The following is a 23,950-nucleotide window of genomic DNA, read 5'->3' as shown; positions in this document are numbered from 1 at the left end:
ATGCGTAGACCCAAGATCTTTGGCCTCATCTCATCCCTCAGAAGTCCCTGCTCTAAGGACCTTGAAAATCCAAAGCCTGCTTCCAACCATCTAGCTTTTGGGCAGAAAGGATGGTGGCTCTGAGGAAAGCCTTAGAGATGGCCTTAGGGGGAGTTGGGCTCAGCCAAGGCCTGTGAGTGAGGTAGCAGGGACTTGGCACTCACATCTCAAAAGAGTCATTTCCATGGGTCATGGGAGGCTTAAACTGGGTGGGCATGGCATTGTGGGATGAGCACTGACATAGGTACTGGGAACTCCTTTTTCCTCTTACTTAGAAGGAAAAGGGTGCCCTTCCTCCTGGCTGCTTTCTGGGGCCTCCCCTACATTGCTATAAATCTCTCTATGAGGGGCTTAGATTAAAGCAAGAGGGAGGGCAAAGACACAAGAGAATGTCCTGACATTTGAGAGTGTATGGGGATGGGGGGATGGGGGAGGAAAAGCCTGGACATTGTCACGGGGTGGGGGTGGGGGGAACAAGGATTCTTACAAGACTAAGCATTCCCACCCTCCAGGTATTGGAGCGGCCCTTTGTGTTCCTGGATGCTCCAAGGCCACAATAGCCACAGTTATGCTCTCAGAAGCCCCTGCTCAAATATATGAATATATATGCATATATAATTTATGCATATATACATATACATACATACATACATACATTTATATCCAGCAAAGAAAGCAGGTGTGACCTGCAAGCTAGATGCATCCTTCTATCACAAGTAAGATCTGATTGCTCCAAAGAGAAGTGACTTCCAAGGGGCACCTAGCTAAGAGGCTTAGCCAGGTTGCTGCACAAGCCAACAGGAGTGAGCTACCTCCTCACCTGCGCAGCCGCTGTGCACCTGCCAGGGCAGGAGGGGCAGGAGCAAACCTGATTCCCCAGGTAAGGACTTCCTGGACAGGCTTTGTGCCACCAGGGGTCTTCCCTGCTCAGCTAAGGCCTCCACATTTTCTGGGAGGAGCAGGCAGACCTGTAACCATGTGCACCCAAGCAAGTACACGCACACATAAGCTCTCACACTCGCACACACACACACACATAACTCTATGACAGCTTCCACATTTGGAGATGACAGATGTGCAAGGTAACAGCTCCATACCGCTGTGCAGCTGAGGGCCTGGTGTTGTGAATGGGATTATTTCCAGCAAGGCTCAGGGTGACTGCGTGAGCACACACGCTTGGGTGTGTTGTGTGTGTGTGTGTGTGTGTGTGTGTGTGTGTGTGTATGAGCGAGTGAGAGAGAGAGAGAGAGAGAGAGGCTTCTCCCACCATCATCATTCTCCCTCTGCTTAAATCTGCCTCACTCCATCTTGGGATCCTTCTGGGTGTTTTCCTCCTGGGCTTCCTGTTTCTGACCCCTTCCGTCTTGTGGTCCTGCTCACCCTCTCTCTGCCCTGGACTCACCTCTGTGTCTGCATCTGGATGCTTCAGAGAGAAGAGGGCATGTGCCTCCTCTCAAACCTCTCCCTTTCTTTCCCAGGTCCCTGTCTGTCTCACCCAGACAGGACACAGGACACAGAGATATATATGGCCCATTTTATTTCCAATATGCTGCTGCTGCTCCTGCCATTTGCACAGGGCTCCTGTTTAGAGCAGGTGAGGAAATGTTGTGCCCTAGGGTAGAGAAAGCAGCCCCCCCCCCGGACCCCCCTCCCCACCCCCACCCCGCTTGACTAAGCTTTCTTTTACCGTGATGTTTAATTCTGACTTCCCTCATGTATGGACAGATTAGCATTTTCAAAGCAGGCCTCCTGGGTCTCCCAAAATGTTCTGTATCCTCCCCCACTACAACACTGAACCTAAGCAGGATCTTTGCTCTGGCCTCACTATAATCCTGATCCTGGCCATATTTTGATCTCCCTTCCCTTCCCCTAATCTCTGAACCTGGGTCTTGAACTCAGGGCCTTGGTGCTTTTTTGCTCAATGCTGAACTCTACCATTTGAGCTACAGCTCCATTTCAATTAACCACCAAAGGTGGTTAACCACCTTTGGTGGTTAATTGGTAACTTTCCTGCCCAGGCTGGGTTTGAACCATGATCCTCAGATCTCAACCTCCTGAATAGCTAGGATTGTAGGCATGAGCTACTGTGCCCAGCCCATATATTGATTTGTAATTCTAACCTTGGCTCTGTTCCATGAACTTGCCCTCTTCTGAGGAGGGGCTGCCTTGAGGCTCTGGTTTCTGCCTATATCACTTAGGTATGTAAGATCTCAGTTCTCTCCTTAATGCTCTGGATCAAGTGGTTATACTTAATTAGAACCTAGCATTAAGGCGGAGCAATGGGCAATTTCTTTATTCTCCTCAAGTGATTCTGACAGCCCCACCCACTCCCAGGGTAAACATGGGTCTTTCTTCTAAGGATGATCCATGTAGAGGCTGGGTGAGGCCCATTCAGGGCTTAGCTGAGGCACCTAGTTCTCCTGCATGCTCTGCCTCATACCTGGCAGTAGGCCAAGGAAGCATCCATTTGCTAGATCACTCGTTCACTCACTGTCACATTCATTCAGGCCTCAATGTGCTATGTCTGGCTAAAGGATGTGGAATATACACACGGTCTGGTCTCTCATGACTGAGGCCTTGGATTCCTGGAAAAGGGCGAACCCCAGCCTCCATTTTAGCCTGAGTAGGAGGGGCAGCAGCTGAACTAAGACTTGAATGCGAGTGAGGGCCATGACTCCTGTGGCTGTAAGAGGACCTAGAGAGACCTCTCTTGTCCTGAGGTCCAGGGTGGAGGAAGCAGGCCCTGGGAACACATTACTGCTAGACAGCTTTCAGTTTCCTTGGCTGAGGCACCACTGAACCCTCCGGGCCAGCTGTAGAGAAGGCCTACATGGTGGTGGTGGTGGCTCTCCAAAGGAAGAAAAATATTTCTTTCATCTTTCCCCTCACATCCTCAGTACAAATAGCAGCCCAGGCTGTGCACTGGAGGCTCACTTCTGTATTCAGTGGTTGAAATCTGAGGATCACAGTTTGAAGATAGCCTGGGCAGGAAAGACTGTGAGACTCTTATCTTTGATTAACCATTAAAAAGCTGGCAGTGGGGCTATTGCTCTGGTGGTTGCGTACTAGCCTTAATAGAAAAAGCTAAGGGACAGTGCCCAGGCCTTGAGTTCAAGCTCCAGTACCAGCACAAAATAAATAAACAACCCCCCCAAAACAACAAAAAACTCCAAACAAACCAGAAATGCAGGTACTCCTAACATACACTAAGACCAAATAGACCTGAGGATGCCATTTTCTACAAGGGGGAATGAAGAAAAAGGTAGCAGAGGAGAGTCTTTCTGGGGAATAACATTAACTCCGGGGGGTGGAGGGAGGAAAGGTGGGCTCTACTTCAGTGGACTGAGAGACCCATTGTTCCTCCCTGCCTCCAGCATGGCATGGCAGGTAGAAGACTTGGGACTGGGGAAATTGGGAGCCAGGACATTTTTCTCCCTTTTCAGTACCCCCAGTGATCAAGCCTTCTTCAGCTGATACCAGAAGCTCAGACTGACTTTTCAGGTAATTTCTCAGCACATTGTCTAATGCTAGTCTACTTCCCCTCCACCTCTGCACCCCAGGTAACTGAGATGGAAGAAGGGGGACTGGATAGGCATCACACTGTGGGGTCTCCACTTTGGGCACCTGGAAATGCTTTTTGTGCAATTCCCTAGCCACATGGCATCCCCTGGGGGAGGGAGCACAACTGAGCTATGGGAGTTTACACAGGGTGCACACATTTGTCTTGTGCATCCGAATTGTTGCACAAACATGATCGCATATCAGGCCATGTACTGTGGGGAAGTATGTGGGTAAGAGTGGTCAGAAAGCAGTAGTATGCAGGGCCCATCTCCCCAGGATGAGACTTGGAAGAGAATAGAATGGAGCATGTTCTGAAGCAAATCATCCCCGTGGGTAAGTAGGAGCTGACACCTCCAGACTTGGCTAACAATGGGTGAGGAACATGTGTGCTTATTCATGGGACAGGAATTGGGAGGTGGGGGAAGCCCCTGACTAGACAGCTGCTCTGTGCTCATGGACAGAAATGCCAGAGGCCACTGGGGTGAGCCTGGAATATTACCTTCAGTCCCCAGCGCCTCATAGGCCAGCTGCAGGCCCCAGCTTAGGGGTATTAAAAAACAAAAACAAAAAACTGCCCAGCTCCTTTACATCAAAGACAAAGAGAAACCTTGTTTGCCTTTTGGCTAATCTGTGGCCCTACTTGCCCCGGCAGCTGGGCTCTGGGCATGTACAGGCATGTATTTATGTGTTCTTGCATGTGCTCATGTGTGGGGTGATCAAGGCCAGGATTTGAACTTTGAGGATACAGATGGTTAGCCCCTAGAGGCTGGCACAGAAGCCCTTCTGCCCCAGTGGAACGGGTGTCAGGGAGACTAAGTCTGGGGCTGGGATCAAGGTCCATGAAATCTCTGTGGGCAGAGACCATGGGTCATGGAAGAGGCTTTAGGATTGCCAGAGACAGAGACTCTAAGCCTTTCTGATCTCTCCCAGTTCTCCATGAGCCCCCTTGGAGTCTCCAGTCCTGGATTACAACCAACAGGCAGGCTTCCGTGGATTTCCAGGGCTCTTAAATCTCAGTGCGGAGAAGACAAACAGCAGACATGAGGACCTCGCCACCTTGTGGGGGTCTGCGGTACTCCTCACTAAGCCCTGGGTCTGCTGGAGCCTAAAGTCTGCTGACTACTCCAGTCATGGGAATGAGGGACCTGGGAGGAAACCACCCACCATTCACTAGGACAGAAGAAGCATCCCCAGCTGGCCCATCTCCACCTGTAGGGACTAAACCTGATGCCATACAATGCAGCCTAAACGTGCCTGACACATCTTAGATGACTACAGGAAGGAACCCCAGAGTTCATTTGCCCTAAAGCAACTGAAGTCCTAGAAGGGAGCTGGGCCCTGTCCAAGATCTGTACTGAAAGTTTCCAACTCTTAAGCTCATTTGTTCTCCTCTGAGTACAAGACAAGTTATCAAGTTAGAACTTCAGTCACCTGAAGAGGCCTGCAACAGGGGCAGAGCAACAGGGGTCCTTGTCACAGATCAGTAAGGACAGGATGTCTGGGCCTTCAGAAAAGGGGAGGCTGCTCGAAGGGCTCTCGGACGTGATGCTAAAAACAACAAATAAACAACCCCAGCTACTTAGTAGGCAGAGATTGGGAAGACTATGGTTTGAGGCTATCTGGGCAAAATTCGTGAGTCCCTAAGTCAGTCAGCAAGCAGTGCATGGTAGCTCACAACTATGATCCAAGCTACCTGGAAGGGATAAGTAGGCAGATCACAGTCTAAGTCTGGCACCAAGCAAAACCTCAAGACTTCATTCCCCAAACAAAAAACAAAATAGGTAGCTCAAGTGGTAGGCTAGTTCAAATTCCAGGAGAAAGAGAGACAGAGAAAGAGGGAGGGAAGAAGGGAGAGAGAGGAAGAAAGAAAGGGAGGGAGGGAAAGAAAACCAGGTGCTTCATTATGGGGGGGGGGCGGGAGTACCCATGACTCAAGCCTGTAATCCTAGTTAGTCAAGAGGATCATGAAGGTTGAAGTTCAAGAACAGCTGGGTCAGAAAAGTTCATTAGACTCCATCTCCAAAATAAACTGCAAAAAGTAGGATTGAAGTTCATGGGTCAAGTGACAGAGCACTAGCCTGGTCCCAAGTCCAAACTCCAGTGCTGTAATAAAGAAATAATAACAAAACTAAATAATGTATCATTTATGGGAGACTTATAATCAATCTATGGATGCAATTTGTTTATAGACATTAGTCTATAGACATCAGTCACAATAATGACCCTTGTAGTACATGCATTACGATCCTTATTTTACTTTTCCTTTCTTTTTTCTTTTAAAGTGGTACTGCAGCTTGAACTTGGGGCCTTGCATTTGCCAGCAGGTGCTCTATCACTAAAGTCATACCCTCAGCCCTACAATCCATTTTTCAGGGACAAAAAGCACATTGCTCTGTCTTACCAACTACTAAGTGTAGAGCAGGGATCTGAGCCCAGCCATTTTAATTCTAATGAGATTGAGGCCTTTGCTGGGCAAGGTGAGCACAAAAATTGCTTGCTCCCACCTAGCGAATCCCGTTCTTGCTGTTTCTGCCTAGGACCAGCCCTCCAACAAGGGTGGCTGTTACTTCTCCAGGAGGCACAGCCTCAGGGCGCCCTCTGCTGGAAACAAGAAGCATCAAGTAGATTGCCTTCTCCACAATCAGGTGCAAGATAGTAAATAGAGTCCTGACCTTAGCTGGTAGGGAACTACATTCCCTCCTCCCCCAAAAGACATAAGCCATGGGCCAGTAGCAGATCACCACCACTGCAGAATGCCAAGTCCAACCCAGGTCTATCAAACAGCAGGATCGGACTTCTCAGGGCTTCCATCTTGGAACCTTATCCATCCTATCAAACTGCATGTGGGTTCCAAACCTACCCCACTGAGGACCAGGACTATGGGCTTCAGGAACAATGCTAACAGGGCTCATCCCAGGAGCAGGGATCCATTTAGAGCACTTCCATGTGGGCAGTAGAATGGGGAATGCAAAGGAGCAGCAGGGAAAGGGCACAATGGAAGGGCTGTGGGGAGGCAGGCAGAATGCTGGGCCCAAAAGGATGGCTATTCTCTGAATAGTTCTAGAGTGAAAAGGGTAGTAAATTGGGTCAGTGTGGACAAAAGCATGAAGAACAGGTGCCTTGGCATATCCACCCTGGACAACTTCATGCCACTGAGTGGGCCTCAGTAAGAGCAGCTCCAGGACTGCTACCCAGGAAATAAGGGCAGTATTAAAGTTTGGGTTAATTGCTTCAGCAACCTCAAGTTAATTAACGTTGGGTTAATTGCTTAGTCAACCTCAAGTTAGTCATGGGATCTCAGGAAGTGGAGGAAGCAGGCATTAATGAAGGACAGCCCGTATTCCCGTTGTATCTGCTTTTGCCATTTTCATACTGGAGCAGAGGGAAGGACAGTGGATTCTGGAGGATGAAGGTGTTAGAAGAATACAAAATTCAACAGGTTCCGCTACCTGAAATACAGGCATCCAAGACAGAAACAACTTGCAGTCCTTCCTTCATGCCTTACACAGGCTCTCCTGTTTCACACTAGAGCACCACACCTCTCTCTACAGACTAGTCAAAGGCAAGAGATCCGAACTCTTGTCTTCTGTGTTAGCTTCTTTTCCTGCGGTCCTCCCTAAAATTCTGTTCCTGAGGACAGGGAGCTCCAACACTTACAACCTCCCTTTCAAGCCTATCCAGAGGCCTCATTACCAGGCAGCACAATAGACCTCTAACAACTGGTAATGCCAGCCACTTCCAGCTGGCAGAGTCTGAGGCAGAACAGTATGTGTGAGGGTTCATCTGTGTGAGGGAGGGTGGGGATGGCCACTGGGGCATGACGTGGGCAGTCCCAGGCTGCCCATTCCTGAAGGAATGCCTGAAAGTACGAAAGAAAGGCCAGGAAGCCAGACATAAGTTTATTTGTCATAGAAGTCCACATGGGCTCCAGACTGGAATGAGTCTGATTGAAGCAAGCTCAGCAGCTTCTGGGCTGATGTCTTGCAATCTACCAGCTCCCCCTTTGACTTCAGCTCCTGCAGACTTTTTCGCAAGTTTGGGTCCAGAGAGGTCTCCCGGGCCAATTGCTGCATGTCTGTGTCCAGGGGACCTAGATAATGAACAGCAGAAGATAAAAATGGAAGGTCATGGGTTCCTCACTGCATGTGGAGGATAGAGCTGAGTCAGGCCTGCCAGAGGCAGCTGAAGTCTGGCCTGTCATTTCCCTAACAACCTTTCCCACCTCTCTACCTGCAGTTTTGGAAGTTCCTTCCCACTTGCTCATATCCAAGTGTCATTCAAAGGTCAATGTCCAGCTCAGCTACCTCTAATATCCTAGTCTTGACTTGTTCCATTATTTTCTTTTTCCCCCTTCTTGGCTTACTCAGGGGCTGAGCTTTTTTTTTTTTTTTTTGCCAGGGCTCTATCACTTGAGCTCTACTTCTGGATTTTGGGCAATTAATTGGAGATAAGAGTCTCATAGAGTTTTAAGCCTGGGCTGGCTTTGAACTAACATTCACAGATCTTAGCCTCTAGAGTAGCTAGGATTACAAGTGTAAGTCATGGGTACTAGACTTTTTTTTTTTTTTTAAGATACTGGGAGGGACCTGAACTCATGCTTTCACTTGGCTTTTTTGCTCATGGCTAGCATTCTACCATTCAATCCACATCTCCAGTTCACAAAATCCTGGCTTTTACAGTTTTCCTGTCACAAGAGGGTATCAGACAAGTATATATGTGAAAGTACCACAGCGTGATAAGTTCATTATAGTAATTAGAAGGGTTACCAGTTAGATGATTCTTCACTATCCTTTTCATATGTATTATCTCATTCAGTCCCCCAAACTACCCTGTGAGAAAGGTATCATCTTCCTCATTTCACAATGAGGAAAGGCAGTTCAGGTCCAGAATATGGATCTTACTCTTCTCTCATATTCCAACTAGTATGTAAGACTCCTGCCCCACTTCCTAGTCCACTCAACTCCTTACCCTTTCTCTATATCTCCTGTCAGCTCTAACTTCCATGGAGTCTTAATCTCCCTGAAGATGAGGAGTATTCAGAGAAAATACATTCTGTGGGACCTTTCCTAAGGACTAACCCACCCAAAGGACCAATCAGATCTAGAAGACAAGAATGGTAGTACCCCCTACCTACCTGGGGCATAGTTCAGCACCCTCACACTAGGTTCTTCTGCGGCCAGGACATTGCACATCATGTTACGAGCAGCCTTTCCAGAGCAATACAATGCCCAGCCCTTGAAGGGCTTCAGAGCACTGATGGATGATATGTTAACCACAGTCCTGCTGAAGCCAGGGCAGTCAGGGAAGGACTTCAGGATGCCAGCAGTCAGGCACAGCATGGAGGTCAAGTTCAAAGCCCAGTAGCTGTTCACTTCGGCGGGGTCGTCTGTGTTCAGGAAGCCTTTGGAGACATCTCCTAGAGTGGCTGAAAAACCAGACCACAGAAATAACAAGGTTCTTTCTCCTCCCTCACCACTCCCCAAATTCCTCCAGGTGGCCCCTTCTCATCCAGACCCAGAGCGTCTTCTAGCACTTTGCAAGGCTCTTCCCTCTTTGGCCAGTTGTGCAGATAGGCCAGGGAACCACCAACCATCCTAGTTGCAGGCTGAGAGGACACCGGGCCTTGCCGGCCACCTAGGGATCAGGGCTCGGGGCCGCCACGTCCTAACTCCCGGACGCCGCTAGAGGGCGCTGCGGAAGGCGGCCCAGAAAGTTCGGCCGGTGACTTGGGGAAGCAGGCCCCAACGCCCCGGGTCCTTCGTCCGCGACGCCCCTCCTTCGCCGGCCGCTCACGCGGGATCTCCCGGGGAGGGCGCGATCCGCGGCGGGTCCGCCTCGCCCGCACCCCCGGGACAGGGGTCTTACCCGCATTGTTGATGAGTAGCAGACGCTGCAGCCCCTCAGGCCTGGGGAGCTCGCGCACGGCGCCCAGCAGCCGCTGCAGGTCGGCCTCTGAGCCCAGGTCCGCCGGCACCCGCAGCACGCGCAGGCCGGGCCGCTCGGCGCCCAGCTCGGCCTCCAGCTGCCGCAGCGCCTCGTCATTACGGGCGCTGAGGAGCAGCACCGAACCGGGCGACAGCAGCCGGGCCAGGAGCGGGGCCAGCGCGCGGCCAAAGCCGCGGGACGCCCCGGTCAGCACGCACACGGCGCGGCCCAGACCGCCCTGCTGGCGGCTGCCGCCCTCCATGTTTGGGATCTGAGACCGGACCGGGGCGGGCGGCCGCGGCCGGGCGGAGCAGGGGCGGGACCGGAGGGTTCCAGACGCCCAGGCGGGTGACCAGGTTCTCCCAATCCGCAGTGGGGGGACGGAAGTGCGGTAGCGGATCGACCCGAATCGGCGCGAAAAGCAGGAAGTACCGCCCCACCCTTCCCGCGTCATCCCGCCACGCTCACCCCCTGGTGGGACACGTGCTCTGCTTCCCTCCCGTTCCCCCCCCCCCCCCCGGAGGCCTCGCCACGTGCTGGGCATCCATGCACAAGGCCAGTGACAGCCCTGAAGTGAGCCCTCGCCAAGTAAATTCGAGGCGAGCTCCTTGCCCTCTGGGGGGCTTTCTTTGGGGAGAACCTGCCCCCTCCTCCCGGAGCTTTCTCTGGGAGAACCACAGTCAATCTTCCAAGTTATACAAAGCCGGTTTTCCTCTTCCTTTGCCAATACAGTTGGCTCACACCTGTCATCCTAGCTCCTCAGGAGGCTGAGATCTGGAGGATTGTGCTTTGAGGCCAATCTGTGTAGAAAAGCCTCTAAGACTTTCCATCTCCAAAATAACCAGCCAAGATCAGGGGTGGAGGCGTCCCTCAAGTGGTAGAGCCCTGGGTTCCACCTCAGCACCACCAACAACCAAAACTTCACACCTTCTCCCACTCAGTAGGCTATGTTGTGCCCATTCTCTCCCCTCTCTAGGTTTGCCGAGTCTTCTTTCACTCACTCATATTCTCTAGGATTCTGCACCAAGGGATTCTATTACCTCCCCAGGCCTTAGGAGGCAGGTTGGTGAAGGCTCAGAACCATTCAGTAATGCACTGGACATTATTGAACTGCTTTCCACCATGTGCTAGGCTTTGAAGTTTCTTCTGAACCTAGCTGCACCCAGGAGGAGCCACTGGGGAACAGCAGGAGGCACAGTGGTTTGCTTAGCCTGGAAGAGAGCTGGAGAAGTTCTTCCTTTTGGAGGAAGATGTTTATCCCCTTCTAAGACACCATACTACCATCTTACACAACATAATCTGCGCATGTCTTTTTACAACAGCACAGTGGTTTACATATTGTCTATACAGTGGACTTACTGAGGAATTTCACAAATACTGTGTCTCACAGGCCTGGCTTTAGAATTTTGTAAAGACCAAGTGATTCTGGAAATGAGCAAAATAGCAGCCAGCACTCACAAGTTCCTAGAGGTACAAATTTTGAAATATGTAAAAATGGTACTATAGGCCTAGGTCTGACAAAGGGCGTTAGTAGAGGAATTGGCTACATTTGATTCAAGAGCTCTAAGATTAAGCTGCTATGGTGGTACACACCTGTAATCTCAACATTCAGGAGACCAAGGCAGAAGAATTTTGTGTTCAAGGACAGACTGAGCTACATAGTGAGATGCTCTCAGAAAACTAAAGGGATGCATGTAGTTTGGTGGTAGAGCACTTGCCCAGTTTTAAGCAGTGAACATGTTATGTAAGAGACATAAGGACATGCTATATCCTTGATGAGAAAACTACTGAAGTATTTAGAAGTAAAAGCACATCATATCTACCACATACTCTCAAATCCATTAGAGAAAAGTAAATGAGTAAATCTAATATGGAAAAATTGTGAGCATGTAGACAAACTGAATTATTCCTGTGCAGTTCCTTATTCTGTCAGCCTTTTCAAAGACTGAAATTATTTTTTGTCTTTGTTTTTTGCTCTATTTTTGCCAGTCCTGGGGCTTGAACTCAGGGCCTGAGCACTGTCCTTGGCTTCTTTTTGCTCAAGGTAGCATTCTACCACTTGAGCCACAGCACCAGTTCCAGCTTTTTCTATATATGTGATGCTGAGGAATCGAACCCTAGGGCTTCATGTATATGAGGTGAACACTTTACCACTAAGCCATATTCCCAGCCCCTGAAATTATTTTTAAGTAACCAAATATTTAAAGTGAATCATACTTACAAGTCAATAGAAGAAGGACAAATATCCCATTAAACAATGAGCACAGGCTCTTCAAAGACATTTCTCTAAAGAGCATATATAAATGATTGTTAAGAACATGAAGGCATATTCAACGTCTGTATTAACAGTCTCTGAGGGAATAGAATCAATAGCAGATAAGATAGATGGATGGATGGAGACAGAGGGGGATATATTTAGGAGGGGATTCATTGGATTGGCTTGCACAGTTGATGGTTGGATAATCCCGCAATGGCTGTGTGCACATGGATACCTAGAGAACCCAAGTAGATGCGTAGTCCAAGAAGCTGAAAGCCTTAGAACAAGGGGCACCAGTGATGCAGTCATCCACTCCAAGACTGAAGGCCTTGAGAGCCAGGCCCAGTGTAATTCTAGCAACCCAGGAGGCTGAAATCTGAGCATTTTGGGTTGAAGCCAGCCTCGGAAGATAAATCCAAGAGACACTTATCTCCAGTTAACCACCAAAGAGCTGAAAGTGAATATGTGACTTACATGGTAGAATGCCAGCTTTAGAAGGAGGAGGAGGAGGAGAGGAGGAGGAGGAGGAGGAGGAGGAGGAGGAGGAGGAGGAGGAGGAGGAGGAGGAGGAGGAGGAGGAGGAGGAAGGAAGGAAGGAAGGAAGGAAGGAAGGAAGGAAGGAAGGAAGGAAGGAAGGAAGGAAGGAAGGAAGGAAGAAAGAAGGAGAAGAACTGAGCACTGGTGGCTCATGCCTGTAATCCTAGCTACTCGGGAGGGTGAGATCTGAGGATTGCAGTTCAAAGCCAGCACAGGTAGAAAAGTCTGTGAGACTCTTATCTCCAATTAACTACCAGAAAACCAGAAGTGGAGCTGTGGCTTAAGAGAGAGCCTCAAGAGAACAAACACCACAAAAAACACCTCAGGGACAGTGCCCAGGCCACGAGTTCATGCCCTAAGACCAGCACATTCACACACAAAAGGCCAAGCAAGAATATAAGGCTTGAGTTCAAGCTTCAGCATGTGTGCATGCATGCGTGCACATGCGCATGCGTGTGCTTACACACACACACACACACTCTGAAGACCTGGAAGCTTTCTGGAGTGTGAGTCCTTGAAACGCTGAAGAAGCTGGAGCCTGCTCTTCCCAGGCAAGGGCAGCAGCAGCAGATGAACTTGATCAGAAGGAGTAGAGCTTGCACACGCTAGCCAGCTTTCTCCTTTGCCACTTGTATTCTGTTTGGATCCCTGGTCTGCTGGGTGGCATTGCCCACGTTCAGGGCAGGTCTTTGCCTCTTAGTTGCATCCCACGTGGCAGCCTCTGGAAACACTCTCACAGACAGCCCCATCAGTGTGCTTCACTACCCTGTCAGGCATCTCTCAATCCAATCAAGCTGCCAATAAAGATGAACCATCAACATCATTAACCATCAGAGAAATGCAAATAAAGCCCAAAATATCACTTCACATTCATTAGGACAGCTGTAGGATTAGAAAATAAAAGGAACAAGTGTTGGCAAGGGTGCAGAAGAATTAGAAACCTCATAAAATAATCAAATTGCTTTAGTTGACGAGGAGTCAGTTTATCAAAAAAATCAGCTAACAAATGTAGAAGAAGTGATAGAATTAAAAAGATCACCATTTTTGCAATCTGTAATAAAATAACTGATTCAGTAAAAAACTATGATGATTCACTATGATGAATGAAACATTAGATGAAAAATTAATGGGGAAATTTACAACAAATGGGTAGAAATATAGAAAGCTGAATTTGTTGATTAGCTTGGATACCTCAGTGAGCAAACCACACTTAGGTAGATTTTTTTTCCTCCCCTCTGGTACTGGGGCTTAAAGTTAGGGCTTGAGCACTGTTTCTTCGTTCAACCACATGAGCCACAGCCCACTTCTGGCTTTTGGAGAGAAAAGTCTTAAAGACTTTCCTTCTCAAGCTTGCTTTGAACCTTGATTCTCAGAGCTCAGCATCCTAAGTGGCTAGAATTTCAGACATGAGCCACTAGTGCCTAGCGCATGCAGTTTTGCATGTCTTTGGGTGTGATACAATGCTAAGTCTATAATAATGTCTGTAGAGTGTTTGGACAGGGAGAATAAATTTAAAAAGCAGAAAAAATCAGAACATGAGATTTTTGGGTCAAACGCATGCAAAAAGGTATGAGAGACTGCTTTGTATTAGGAACATAATGGCTGAATAGGGGTCTGAATGAATTCTGGCTCAACCAAACTGATGTAAAAATACCTTTCCCCCCAGTGCTATGATAGCACCCAGGGCTTTGTGCATGCTAGGCAAATGCTCTACTAATGAGCCACATGCCAGCCTAGTAATACACTTTTGCAGTGTGTGAGGGGGTTTGATATAGACTAGGTAATGATGTCAAAGTTTTTAAAAAAGAGTTTTATTGGCATATATTATTGTATATGGGGTGTTTATTGCAACTTTTCTATAAATATATCAGTGTATCCCGATAAATTGCAAACCTTTATAGGCGTAATTAAGTTAATATTCTCAAGAGGACTTCACCTGAGATTATGGGATGGGCCTCAAATTCAATAATCCTTACAAGAAAGAGGAGAAGACACAGCCACAGAGTGGACTATGAAAGGCAACACAAGAGTGGAACATGGATTGAAGTGATGCAGCCACTAGTCAAGGACTGCCTGGAGCCACCAGAAGTGGAAGGGCCTAGAAATCCACCTTCCCCGGAGCTGGGAGTATGGCCTAGTGGCAAGAGTGCTTGCCTCCTACACATGAAGCTCTCAGTTCGATTCCCCAGCACCACATATATGGAAAATGGCCAGAGGGGGCGCTGTGGCTCAAGTGGCAGAGTGCTAGCCTTGAGCAAAAAGAGGCCAGGGACAGTGCTCAGGCCCTGAGTCCAAGGCCCAGGACTGGCCAGAAAAAAAAAAAAAAAAGAAATCCACCTTCCCTGGAATGTTTAGGATGAGGGCAGCCCAGTTGATACCTTGCTCTTGGGCTTTCATCCTCCAGAAACTGCCAAAACCTGAAATTGTGTTTAGATGACTGGTTTGGGAAAGGGAAATGGGAAGGGAGAATGACTCCAATCAAGATGCATTGTAGCTGGGCACTGGTGGGTCCATCTGTAATCCTAGCTACTCCGAAGGTTGAGATCTCAGAATTTCAATTAAAAGCCAGTCTTGGCAGAAAAGTCCACGAGACTTTTAGTTCCAATAACCTACCAAAAAGACAGCCATGGAGCTGTGGCTCAAGTGGCAGAGTGCTAGCCTTGAGGAAAAGAAGCTCAGGCACAGTGCCCAGGCCCTGAGTTCAAGCCCCAGGACTGGTACACATGCATGCACACACACACACACACACACACACACACACACAGCATTGTGTACATAAATGGACATATTAAAATGAAATCCCATTGTATAACTAGTTGATGCTAACTAAAGCTAAATGAAAATTGATTAAGTTACCCATTTGGTGGTAATTTATTGCCACATCCCCATAAAACAAATAGGCATATTATTGTATACACATATACACAAATAGTAGTCAAACTAGATGTAATTTATTTATGTATTTCACAAAATTTCCACAGTAAAGATAAGAAGGTTAGCAAATTTTATATCAGGCAAGATAAAATTTGAGCTAAAAGTTAAAGGTTCTCATGGCAATTGCAAAGCTCCTCCTCCTGGATTCCCACATAAGAGGAGCCCTGCCCAGAGGGGAGGATGATAAGAAACGAGATGAAAACATGCGCACACCACTCTGTGAATGCAGTGTCTTCCAGCTTTCAGGGGCTGGAGATTACAGTGTCATTGTTTAGATCTAAAGGCTTGGTCTCCAGCCTATGGCAGTCTGAGATGGTGGAGCCTCTGGAAAGTGGAATGTTTAGTAGGAGAAAGTTAGGTCATGGGGAAAGGTATACTCCAGGGGGATAGTGAACCTCTGATCTTTTTTTTCCCTTTCAATTTCCTGGCTGCCATGACATGCTCCACTATTATGTTCTCTTGCCACAGGCCAGAAACAACAGAGCCAACTGACTATGGACCCTTGAAATGGATCCTCTGACACTGAACCCCAAACAATCATCCCCCCTTTATTTTTGTCTTCTGTGAGTCTTGAAGTTGGGCCTGGGTGCTGTCCCTGAGCTCTTTTGCACAAGCCCAGCACTCTGCCACTTTGAGCCACAGCACCACTTCTGCTTTTCTGATGGTTAAGTAGAGATCTAAGTCTCATGGACTTCCCTGCCTGGGCTGGCTTCGAACCGCGATGCTCAGATCTCAGCCTCCTAAGCAGCTAGGACGACAGGCACAAGCCACCGGCGCCAGCTGCATTTGCTCCTTTTACAATCTCCTTGTGTTGGTAAAGCAGGCATGGAATCTGGAAGGGGAAAGTGGGTCCACTTCTCTTCGGAATTCTCGCTGCGCCATCTCCCCAGGCCCCCACACCCGCCTGCCTCACAGGAGGCTCTGTCCCCCGGGAGGATGGGGTCACTGTCTTGGAAAGACAGCCTGCCAGAGGCCGCCACCCCACAGAATACCCCCCCTCCCCCGCCCCCGTCCCAGCGCGGTGTCCGCCGAAGCCACCAGCCCACCACTAGGTGGCGCCAAGATGCAATTGAGACCTGCTGGATTGGCCAGCAGCGGTGTAACGAGAGGGGCTGCGAGCCGGTCTGGGAAGAGCTCTTACTGGGTGCACTAGCTCTTCCCTGGGCATGGAAACTGCCCTGAAAACCTGAGAAAACTACCTTTTAGAGCCAAAGTGGACATTCTTACTGGGAGCCTTTAAGCCTTGCAGAAATCATCCCTGGACTTCCTGGCGAGGGAATAAGGTTGTCCAAGGATTAGAAGGGTTGAGATAAACCCATGTTTCCTAGGATCCTAAGGTAATCAGGGAAAATGCAAACGTTTATCTTTGTCCAGGAGGAGCTGGGTGACTGGGCGAGTCAAAGTGGCCTGGGGGACTGGTCCCCAATGCTTGTGCCCAAACCTGGAAAGCTCTTACTATAAAACTGTACCAAGTGATAAAAGGCCTGGAGAGTACAGTGTCACGCCTATCAGTGGATGACATTTGGCTCCCAGATAAGTGTCAGAAGACCTTCCCTTCAAGTTGCAAATATGCCTATGTCTTAGACACACTCCTGGGGAGAAAGTAGGAAGGTAGAAACACTAGTTGAGAAAAATTGCAAAAGAAAAAGCAAAACACTTTCAGAAATGACCAAGCTTACCTGGTGGTGTCAATTTGTGTATGTGTGTGTTTGTGTGTGTGTGTGTATGTGTTGTTTTGAATGGGCATTGGAGGAATAGATACTTAATGTAGAGGAAGTGTGTGTACTAGAGTAGAATGGAAAGTTACATGATTTTACAGAACTTAAATCTCTATGACCTGTGAAATGAATATTGGCTCCAAAGTTTCATAAATATTAATTGCATAAGAGCAAATTCCAAGAAGCAGAAATTATATAGACTGAATGCTCTAGCCAGTCAAAACAAAATAAAGCAAAATCATTTGAAAATTGGGAAGAGTATCCGTTTTCATTAAAGAGAAATCAAGATTACCATATCAGATTCCTTAGAGAAAGAATGAATAAGAAATACAGCATAAAGTCTAAGTTACATAGACAGATCTATGCTTAAAGATATATCCTGAGATGTAAGCTGGGTAATCATGGCTCACTCCTTTAGTTCTAACTATTCAGGGGGTTTGTGACCTGGAGGGGTGAAAGACTTGCCCATAGGCACTCAGCTAACCCAATGTCTCTTGCTCAGCTACAAGTTTAAAGGAGATGTGTATGGTTCCAGGGGTACTGGCTTTGTATTTATCCTACATTCTCTTGTGATAGTAAAGTTCTTTTTTCTCATTCCTGTTGTATGCAGCAAAAAAAAAAAAGTACAGTAATATATGTGCTTCTCTTATTTTTAGGGGGATGAGGGAGATGGAGGGAGCTTCACCACTGCATTGTAGTGAAAGGGCCACAAGGTGGCAGCAAAGTCCCAAGCTTTTCTGCTGACCCCAGGTGCAATAAGTAGCCTTCTTCCAGAATCTGCACAAGGTGAGCCAGTCTCCTTGTACTCCATATCCTTTGGTCCTCAGGCTAGCTTTCTGTCATTCCACACCTCTGTCTCCCACAAAACAAGCAACACGGCCCTGTTTTGCTTTAAACTACCACATTGCTAATACACATTGAACTCTACTGAGGTTCGATTCTAAATATAAACCACATCAAGCAACCACATCATACTAGATGGCGTGACAATTTTGTTTCATAAAGGGTTTATTTTGATTTGTGAGTAAAACAAAATTTCCTGAGTTGTCACTTCATTTCTCCCTCAAATTTTGGCATCTAGACTTAAGAGAAATCCGTGGAGATGTCAGAAAGATGAGGAGATTAAGTCCTAAACCTGGCCTCCTGTGCCTCCAAGTAGCCCTGCCTGTGTTTGTCTGCAATAGCATCAGGTCCTCCAAGATCTGAGGGGATTTCCTGTCATTTGTGCCTTTTTTGTTCTATGTTTCACAGAGCTTTGTAGGGAATTTGCAAGAAGCTGTCTTGAAGACTGATGGCCACAATATCCTTTGAAAACACACCTGACTGAATCATTGAGTCTTCAGGAACCCCTGTATATTTCATTTCAAGGTTCCTTGAGTTGACAGGGACAGAAGCATTGTCCCTTCTCTTACCTCTTCTCATTATTCTTCATGAAAGCTCCTAACATGGATCAAAATCAGATAGTGAGGCAGAAGCTGAACAAGGTAAGGTAAGGAATGAAAGGATGAAAAACGTTACTTGTGGTAGCAGTAGAGGATCAATCAAAAGAGATTAGCTCATTGGATTTTTTTAAAAAAATTATATTTGTTGTAAATATTAAGGTGTTGAATAGAGAGGTTACCATTTCATAAGTCAGGTTAGGAATACATTTCTTTATGAACAATGTCACCCTTTCCTTTACTTTCCCCCAGCTCAGATTTGTATTTTGAAAAATATTCTGAGCCTAGGGCTGGTGTCTCATGCCTGTAAACCTAGCTACTCAGGAGGTTGAGATCTGAGGATCATGACTCCAAACCAACCTGGGCAGAAAAGTCAGTGACTCTTATCTCCAGTGAACCACCAAAAAGCCAGAACTGGATATGTGCCTCAAGTAGTGGAGTGGTAGCTTTGAGCAGAAAAGCTAAGGGACAGCACCCAGGACCTCCCTGAGTTCAAGCTCCAGTGTGTGTGTGGGGGGGGGGGGGGAGCACAGGGAATCTATAGCCAGGTGTTGGTGGCTCACAGCTGTGATCCTAGCTACTCAGAAGCTTGAGATCTGAAGATGGCTCAAAGCCAGCCAGGACAAGTCCATGAGAATCTTACCTCCAATTAATCACCCAAAAAGCCAGAAGTGAAGCTATGATTCAAGTGGTAAAGCACACCCTGAGCAAAAAAAAAGCTCAGAGACAATGCCCAGCCCAGCCCCCCCCTTTCCCCCCCCCACCCAATCTGTAAGATGAGTTGGAGGAGGCTTAGCATACTAGGAAAAGGTATGGTGTCAGGACGGGAGCTCCTGGTGGCAGGAAGGTGGGGTCCAGGCAGCTGTGGAGCTGTGTTTGCGATGTGGGGAGAAGGCAGGCAGCGATGAAAGCAGTGCTTGTGCTCACAGTTCAAGTCCAAAGCAATTCCCCCATGAGCATGCTCACCTGCTCACTTCTCACCTTGGTCTCCACCTCTCTGCCTCCTTCCTGTGCTGATGCACATCTGCATGGAAACTGGTGGGTGCAGGTCCACGTCCTACCTGAGAAATCTGCGTTGTCGACCATCTTGCAGGGGGAACCCAGGGCTGGGTGGCCCTGGGTAGGAGATACAGCTGCCGAAGTTGAGATGAGTAGAGTGATAGCCGGTGGCGCTCAGGAAGCCTGGCATTCAGCTAGCCAGGCCCTCCCTGGTGGCACCTGGAGCAGAGCTACTGGCCGCCCCTCTGGAGTCCCAGCTCCCTGGAGAAGCTGCACCAGAGTGCCATGGTGACAGTGGGGGGCCTCCGTGCCCCAAGGACCCAGCATGCCATGGGGAAAGGAGGCCTGGGAGCAGAGACCCCTGGGCTTTCTGCATGGCTACTTCGTTGTCTTGGTGACAGACAAGGCTGGGCGGGGCTGTTTTCTCACTTCAGCCCTCCACAAAAGGGACGGGAAGAGGAGCTGAGGTCCAAAGAGGAGGGAATGCCGAGGCCTCGGTGAAAGGAATCATACAGGGAGAAGAGGGGTGGGGCCTCCTGGCAACAGAATCAAGAAAGTTTAAAAAATTAAAATAAATTTTAAAAAAATAGGAAGAGGGCTTGTTGCAAAGATACAAAAAACCCACCAGGAGTTTCCAATGGCCAAAGCTAGGACAATGTGAGAAGTGAAATGAAAATGTAGTATCAGATTACTATTCCAAATAGATACGTGTGTCCATAGTGATAAAAGGACATGCTTGACCTGGGGGTGCTTTTGGCTCACGCCTGTCATCCTAGCTACTCAGGTGGCTGAGATCAGAGGAAGGAAGTTCGAAGCCAGCAAGGGCTGGGAAATGGTAAAATTCTTATTTTCAATTAGCCATCAAAAAGCCTCTAGGTCATCCTAGAAGTAGATTTGTCAAGGTTCAGGTAGGACACATGTTAGATTGCTAAGATTTCAAACTGTGCATGTTAGGACAGGACTTTAGGGCCTGGTCTACGCAGTTTTGTTTGTATTTGCCAGTACTGATGCTTGCACCCAGGTCCTTGCACTGTTGCTTGGCTTTTTTTTTTTTTTTTTTTTCCCAAATGGCACTCTACCTCTTGAGTCACATCTTCAGTTCCACGTTCGCTAGTTAACTAGAGATATGAGTCTGTTGGATTTGTCTGCTCAGCCTGGCTTCCAACCTTGATCTTCAGATCTCCCTTTCTGTAAGTAGCTAGGATTACAGGTGCGAGCTGCCAGAATCTCGCCTGGTTGCAGGAATTTAAGGTAGGTCTCACAGGTTGCAGAACTGGCTAGGACTTGACAATTTGAAGTAGCTTTGGATGGCTGGATGCAGGTAGCATAAGGTCTTGAAGTGAATCTTGTAGTAAACAGTCATTTTTGCTGATTCATGGTCTTATCTTCCCAGAACAGGAATTTCCTGGCAACCAATTTTAAGTTATTGTCACTTGTTGCAGTGTTTAACATAAGGTCAGGACTTGTTCCAGTATTGTTTAATATAGGAAGAGGAATTATAGTGATAATCACCTCTCACTCCCAGACTCTAGCTGTTGTCTGGATTCTATCTTTTTACTCAAGCCCTTTAGTCAAATAGCATTTCCTCTCTCCTGTGTATCATTCATTCTCCTTTTTCTCTGGATCACTCTCATCTTGAAAAAAGCAAAGTCACTGGTCACTTCAACATCTATTCATTTAAACAAAATGTTCTTTCTTTTTGTCTAAATAATTTTTTACAGTATTTATTTTACAATGGAATCTTATGTAGCTCAAAGGTAGCTTCAAAGTCCCTTTTTATTTGGTCAATAAAAACTTAATTGTATTTATTTGTTTCTTATTTATTTTGTGGGTGACTTATTTGTTTCTTTACTTATTTATTTTGTGGACAGTTCTAGGGCTGAATTGAGGGCCTCACATTCTCACTTGGCTTTTTCAGTTAAGTCTAGTGCTCTACCACTTGACCTACATCTGCACTTCCAACTTTTCACCAGCTAACTAGAGATAAAAGTTGCATGAGTCTTATGGACTTTTCTGCCCAGGTTGTCTTTGTTAGCATTTCTCCCACCTCAGGTCCTCAGCTCCTCCCATTAGCCCCAAGATCCACCCATACATAAACTTCCTGCCCTAGAGCTATAAAGGGCCACTCCCACTCACCCTTCAGACCTACCTACTTCCCCTTTAGCCCCAGAGCTATATAAGTAAGCTACCACCTGGATAAGGTGCAGAAGCCAGTCCCACTAATAAACCTTATAAACCTTCTCCTGTCTGTGACTATCTCTGCATGGTCCCCTGGGATGGCTGGGACATATCCTTTCAATCTTTAAGTCTCATTCTTCAGATCTCAGCCTCTTGAGTAGCTAGGATTACTAGTGTGAACCATGAATAGCCTCTTCATTCTTCTGCCTCCACCTCCCAAGGTGTGCATCATTATTCATGCCAATCCCTAATGCAAAGTCCTACATTCTGCATTTAAGTTTAAACATTTTAGATATATTCTAAAAGATTTTTATCTTTATTTTTTTATTTTATTTTATTTTTTTGCCAGTCCTGGGCCTTGGACTCAGGGCCTGGACACTGTCCCTGGCTTCTTCCCGCTCAAGGCTAGCACTCTGCCACTTGAGCCACAGCACCGCTTCTGGCCGTTTTCTGTATATGTGGTGCTGGGGAATCGAACCTAGGGCCTCGTGTATCCGAGGCAGGCACTCTTGCCACTAGGCCATATCCCCAGCCCCCTTTATCTTTATTTTTGGCCAACACATACTGTGTATGTTAATAGGACTCAATATAAAGTATGTATGTATGTGTTTGCGTGTTTATAGTGTCCACTAATTAAATTCAACCCTCCTTTATCTACCCTCTGTTTTCAACCTCTATTAATCACTATTTCATATTCAGGTCAACTTTTTTTTAGCTTGGACCTATTGTTGTGCCAAGTCGCGAGACGACCACCAAGAAGGCCACCGAGACTCAGACATTCCGAAATGCAAAAGCAAGGCAAGGCTTTATTCAAGCGAGCTGCAACTCGGGCCTCGTCCTCCCCACCGACACAGAGGAGGTTAGGAGGAAGCCCCGAGCTGTGATTACACAGGGCTTATAAAGGCAAAACAATCAGGTGTTCAAGCAAGCAAGATTAGGACACAGGTACAAATCTGATTGGCTCAGGGCTTGAGGCACTCTGGGGGCAGTCAGAGTTAAACATTCCCAGCGGTTAGAGTTCTAGACCGACTGGGCCCTAATGGGCTTGTCCTGGGTTTGCTCACAGGGCCTGCTTATCTCAGGTTCGCATGGTAAGGTGGGGTTCGCGTGGTAAAGTGGGGCCTGACTTCAAAGTCTGGCACTTCACTATGAGAGAACATGCAGTACTTGTCTTGAAAGAGCCGTCCATGGTTATCAAGTTCCTGACTCCATCCTCTATTCCAGCTGGCTCTCCCTCTGCTCTCTACAATCTCTCCTCTCTGGCCTTCTTTGAGCCCTCTTTTGATAGTTTCCCTTGATCATTCCATCCCACCCACTCTCTTCATAACACTGGCTACTTCTTGTCAGGAAGCTGTCTCTGAATGATCATTAATGATCTTGACAATGTGATGTCACTTCATCAGACACCTTGCCTGACTGTCCATCTAGACACTACTTGTGTGTAATATGGAGGTCAGATCTGGCCAGCACCATCACTGGCTATTAAGAGGTGTCAGATTGACTCTATTTCAGATTTGTTAAAGAGAGCAGAAGCCGACTCTATCTTCACTAAGATCTCCCAAGCCCTATCCAGGGAAGTTCCCCTTCACTGTGATAAGTTTGTGTAAACTGCTTGACCACCTGAGTAGTGGAACGTGCAAGGTTAAACCTGTGCACTCCCATGAGTAGGCGTATCCGCCTGCATCATGTGAGCCCCGCCAAATCCATGTGTCAAGTTTAACTAAAATGATAGGTTGGTTCAAACAGTTGCTATGAGGCAGATTGTAACTCCATTGGCCACCTGTGTGTGACCTGGCATGCTCTGTAAGTGTTGTAGCCTCATTGGCCAACCTGCGTGTGGCAGGCTTGACCATGTGGTATTTGCCTTTACAACCTGACCCCTAGTATGGCCCGGGGCACGCGGTCCCAGCTCCCGAGTCTGGGCTGTGACCCTGGCCAGTCAGTATACATTTAACTTCCCCAATAAATCCATCTTTTTACTTGAGACTGTCTCTGAATGGTGGACTCTTGGAGGGATGGGGGCCCCCCACGGGCCCCATTACATTGTGAACCTCTCCCTTGGGGGGAATCCCATTAGAGTGTAGGCTCTATGTTATCACTCCACTTACAGAACATTTACTTTAATTATTGTATACAACATATGATTGTACCTTTTACACTCACTTTTAAGTGTGTTCAATGGCACTAAGTATATTCACAACCATGGTTGCAACTGGTGCAACCATCCCACCCTCCTCCCATATCGAAACTCTCTACCCATGAACAATGATGCCAAGAGGGGCACAAAGGCTTAGTGCCTATGTGCATTGATCATGCAAAATAATAATTATGGAAATGAATTCCAGGAAATGGAATCAGGTTTT

General features: G+C 47.5%; 1 protein-coding gene across 1 annotated transcript; it reads right to left on the bottom strand.

The window, feature by feature from the left end:
• Positions 1-7,479: 7,479 nt before the first annotated feature.
• Spr (sepiapterin reductase) lies at positions 7,480-9,803 on the bottom strand. The gene is made up of 3 exons (XM_048352737.1): positions 9,466-9,803; positions 8,735-9,025; positions 7,480-7,690 (listed from the first exon to the last, which is right to left on the bottom strand). Exons 1-3 carry the CDS (start codon positions 9,785-9,787, stop codon positions 7,500-7,502), a joined length of 804 nt encoding a protein of 267 aa, XP_048208694.1. The 5' UTR covers positions 9,788-9,803; the 3' UTR covers positions 7,480-7,499.
• Positions 9,804-23,950: the final 14,147 nt, after the last annotated feature.

This window comes from Perognathus longimembris, chromosome 8, assembly GCF_023159225.1.
Source record: "Perognathus longimembris pacificus isolate PPM17 chromosome 8, ASM2315922v1, whole genome shotgun sequence".
NCBI classification, from domain to species: domain Eukaryota; kingdom Metazoa; phylum Chordata; class Mammalia; order Rodentia; family Heteromyidae; genus Perognathus; species Perognathus longimembris.
Note: the sequence above shows the minus strand (reverse complement) of the source record. Positions and strands in the feature narration are given on the sequence as shown.

Coding starts and splice junctions, on each gene's coding strand:
- Spr (XM_048352737.1), bottom strand. CDS start 9,787: ATGGAGGGCGGCAGCCGCCAGCAGGGCGGTCTGGGCCGCGCCGTGTGC. Junction 9,026..9,465: donor GCTACTCATCAACAATGCGG/GTAAGACCCCTG, acceptor CTGGTTTTTCAG/CCACTCTAGGAGATGTCTCC. Junction 7,691..8,734: donor GGTGCTGAACTATGCCCCAG/GTAGGTAGGGGG, acceptor TTCATTATCTAG/GTCCCCTGGACACAGACATG.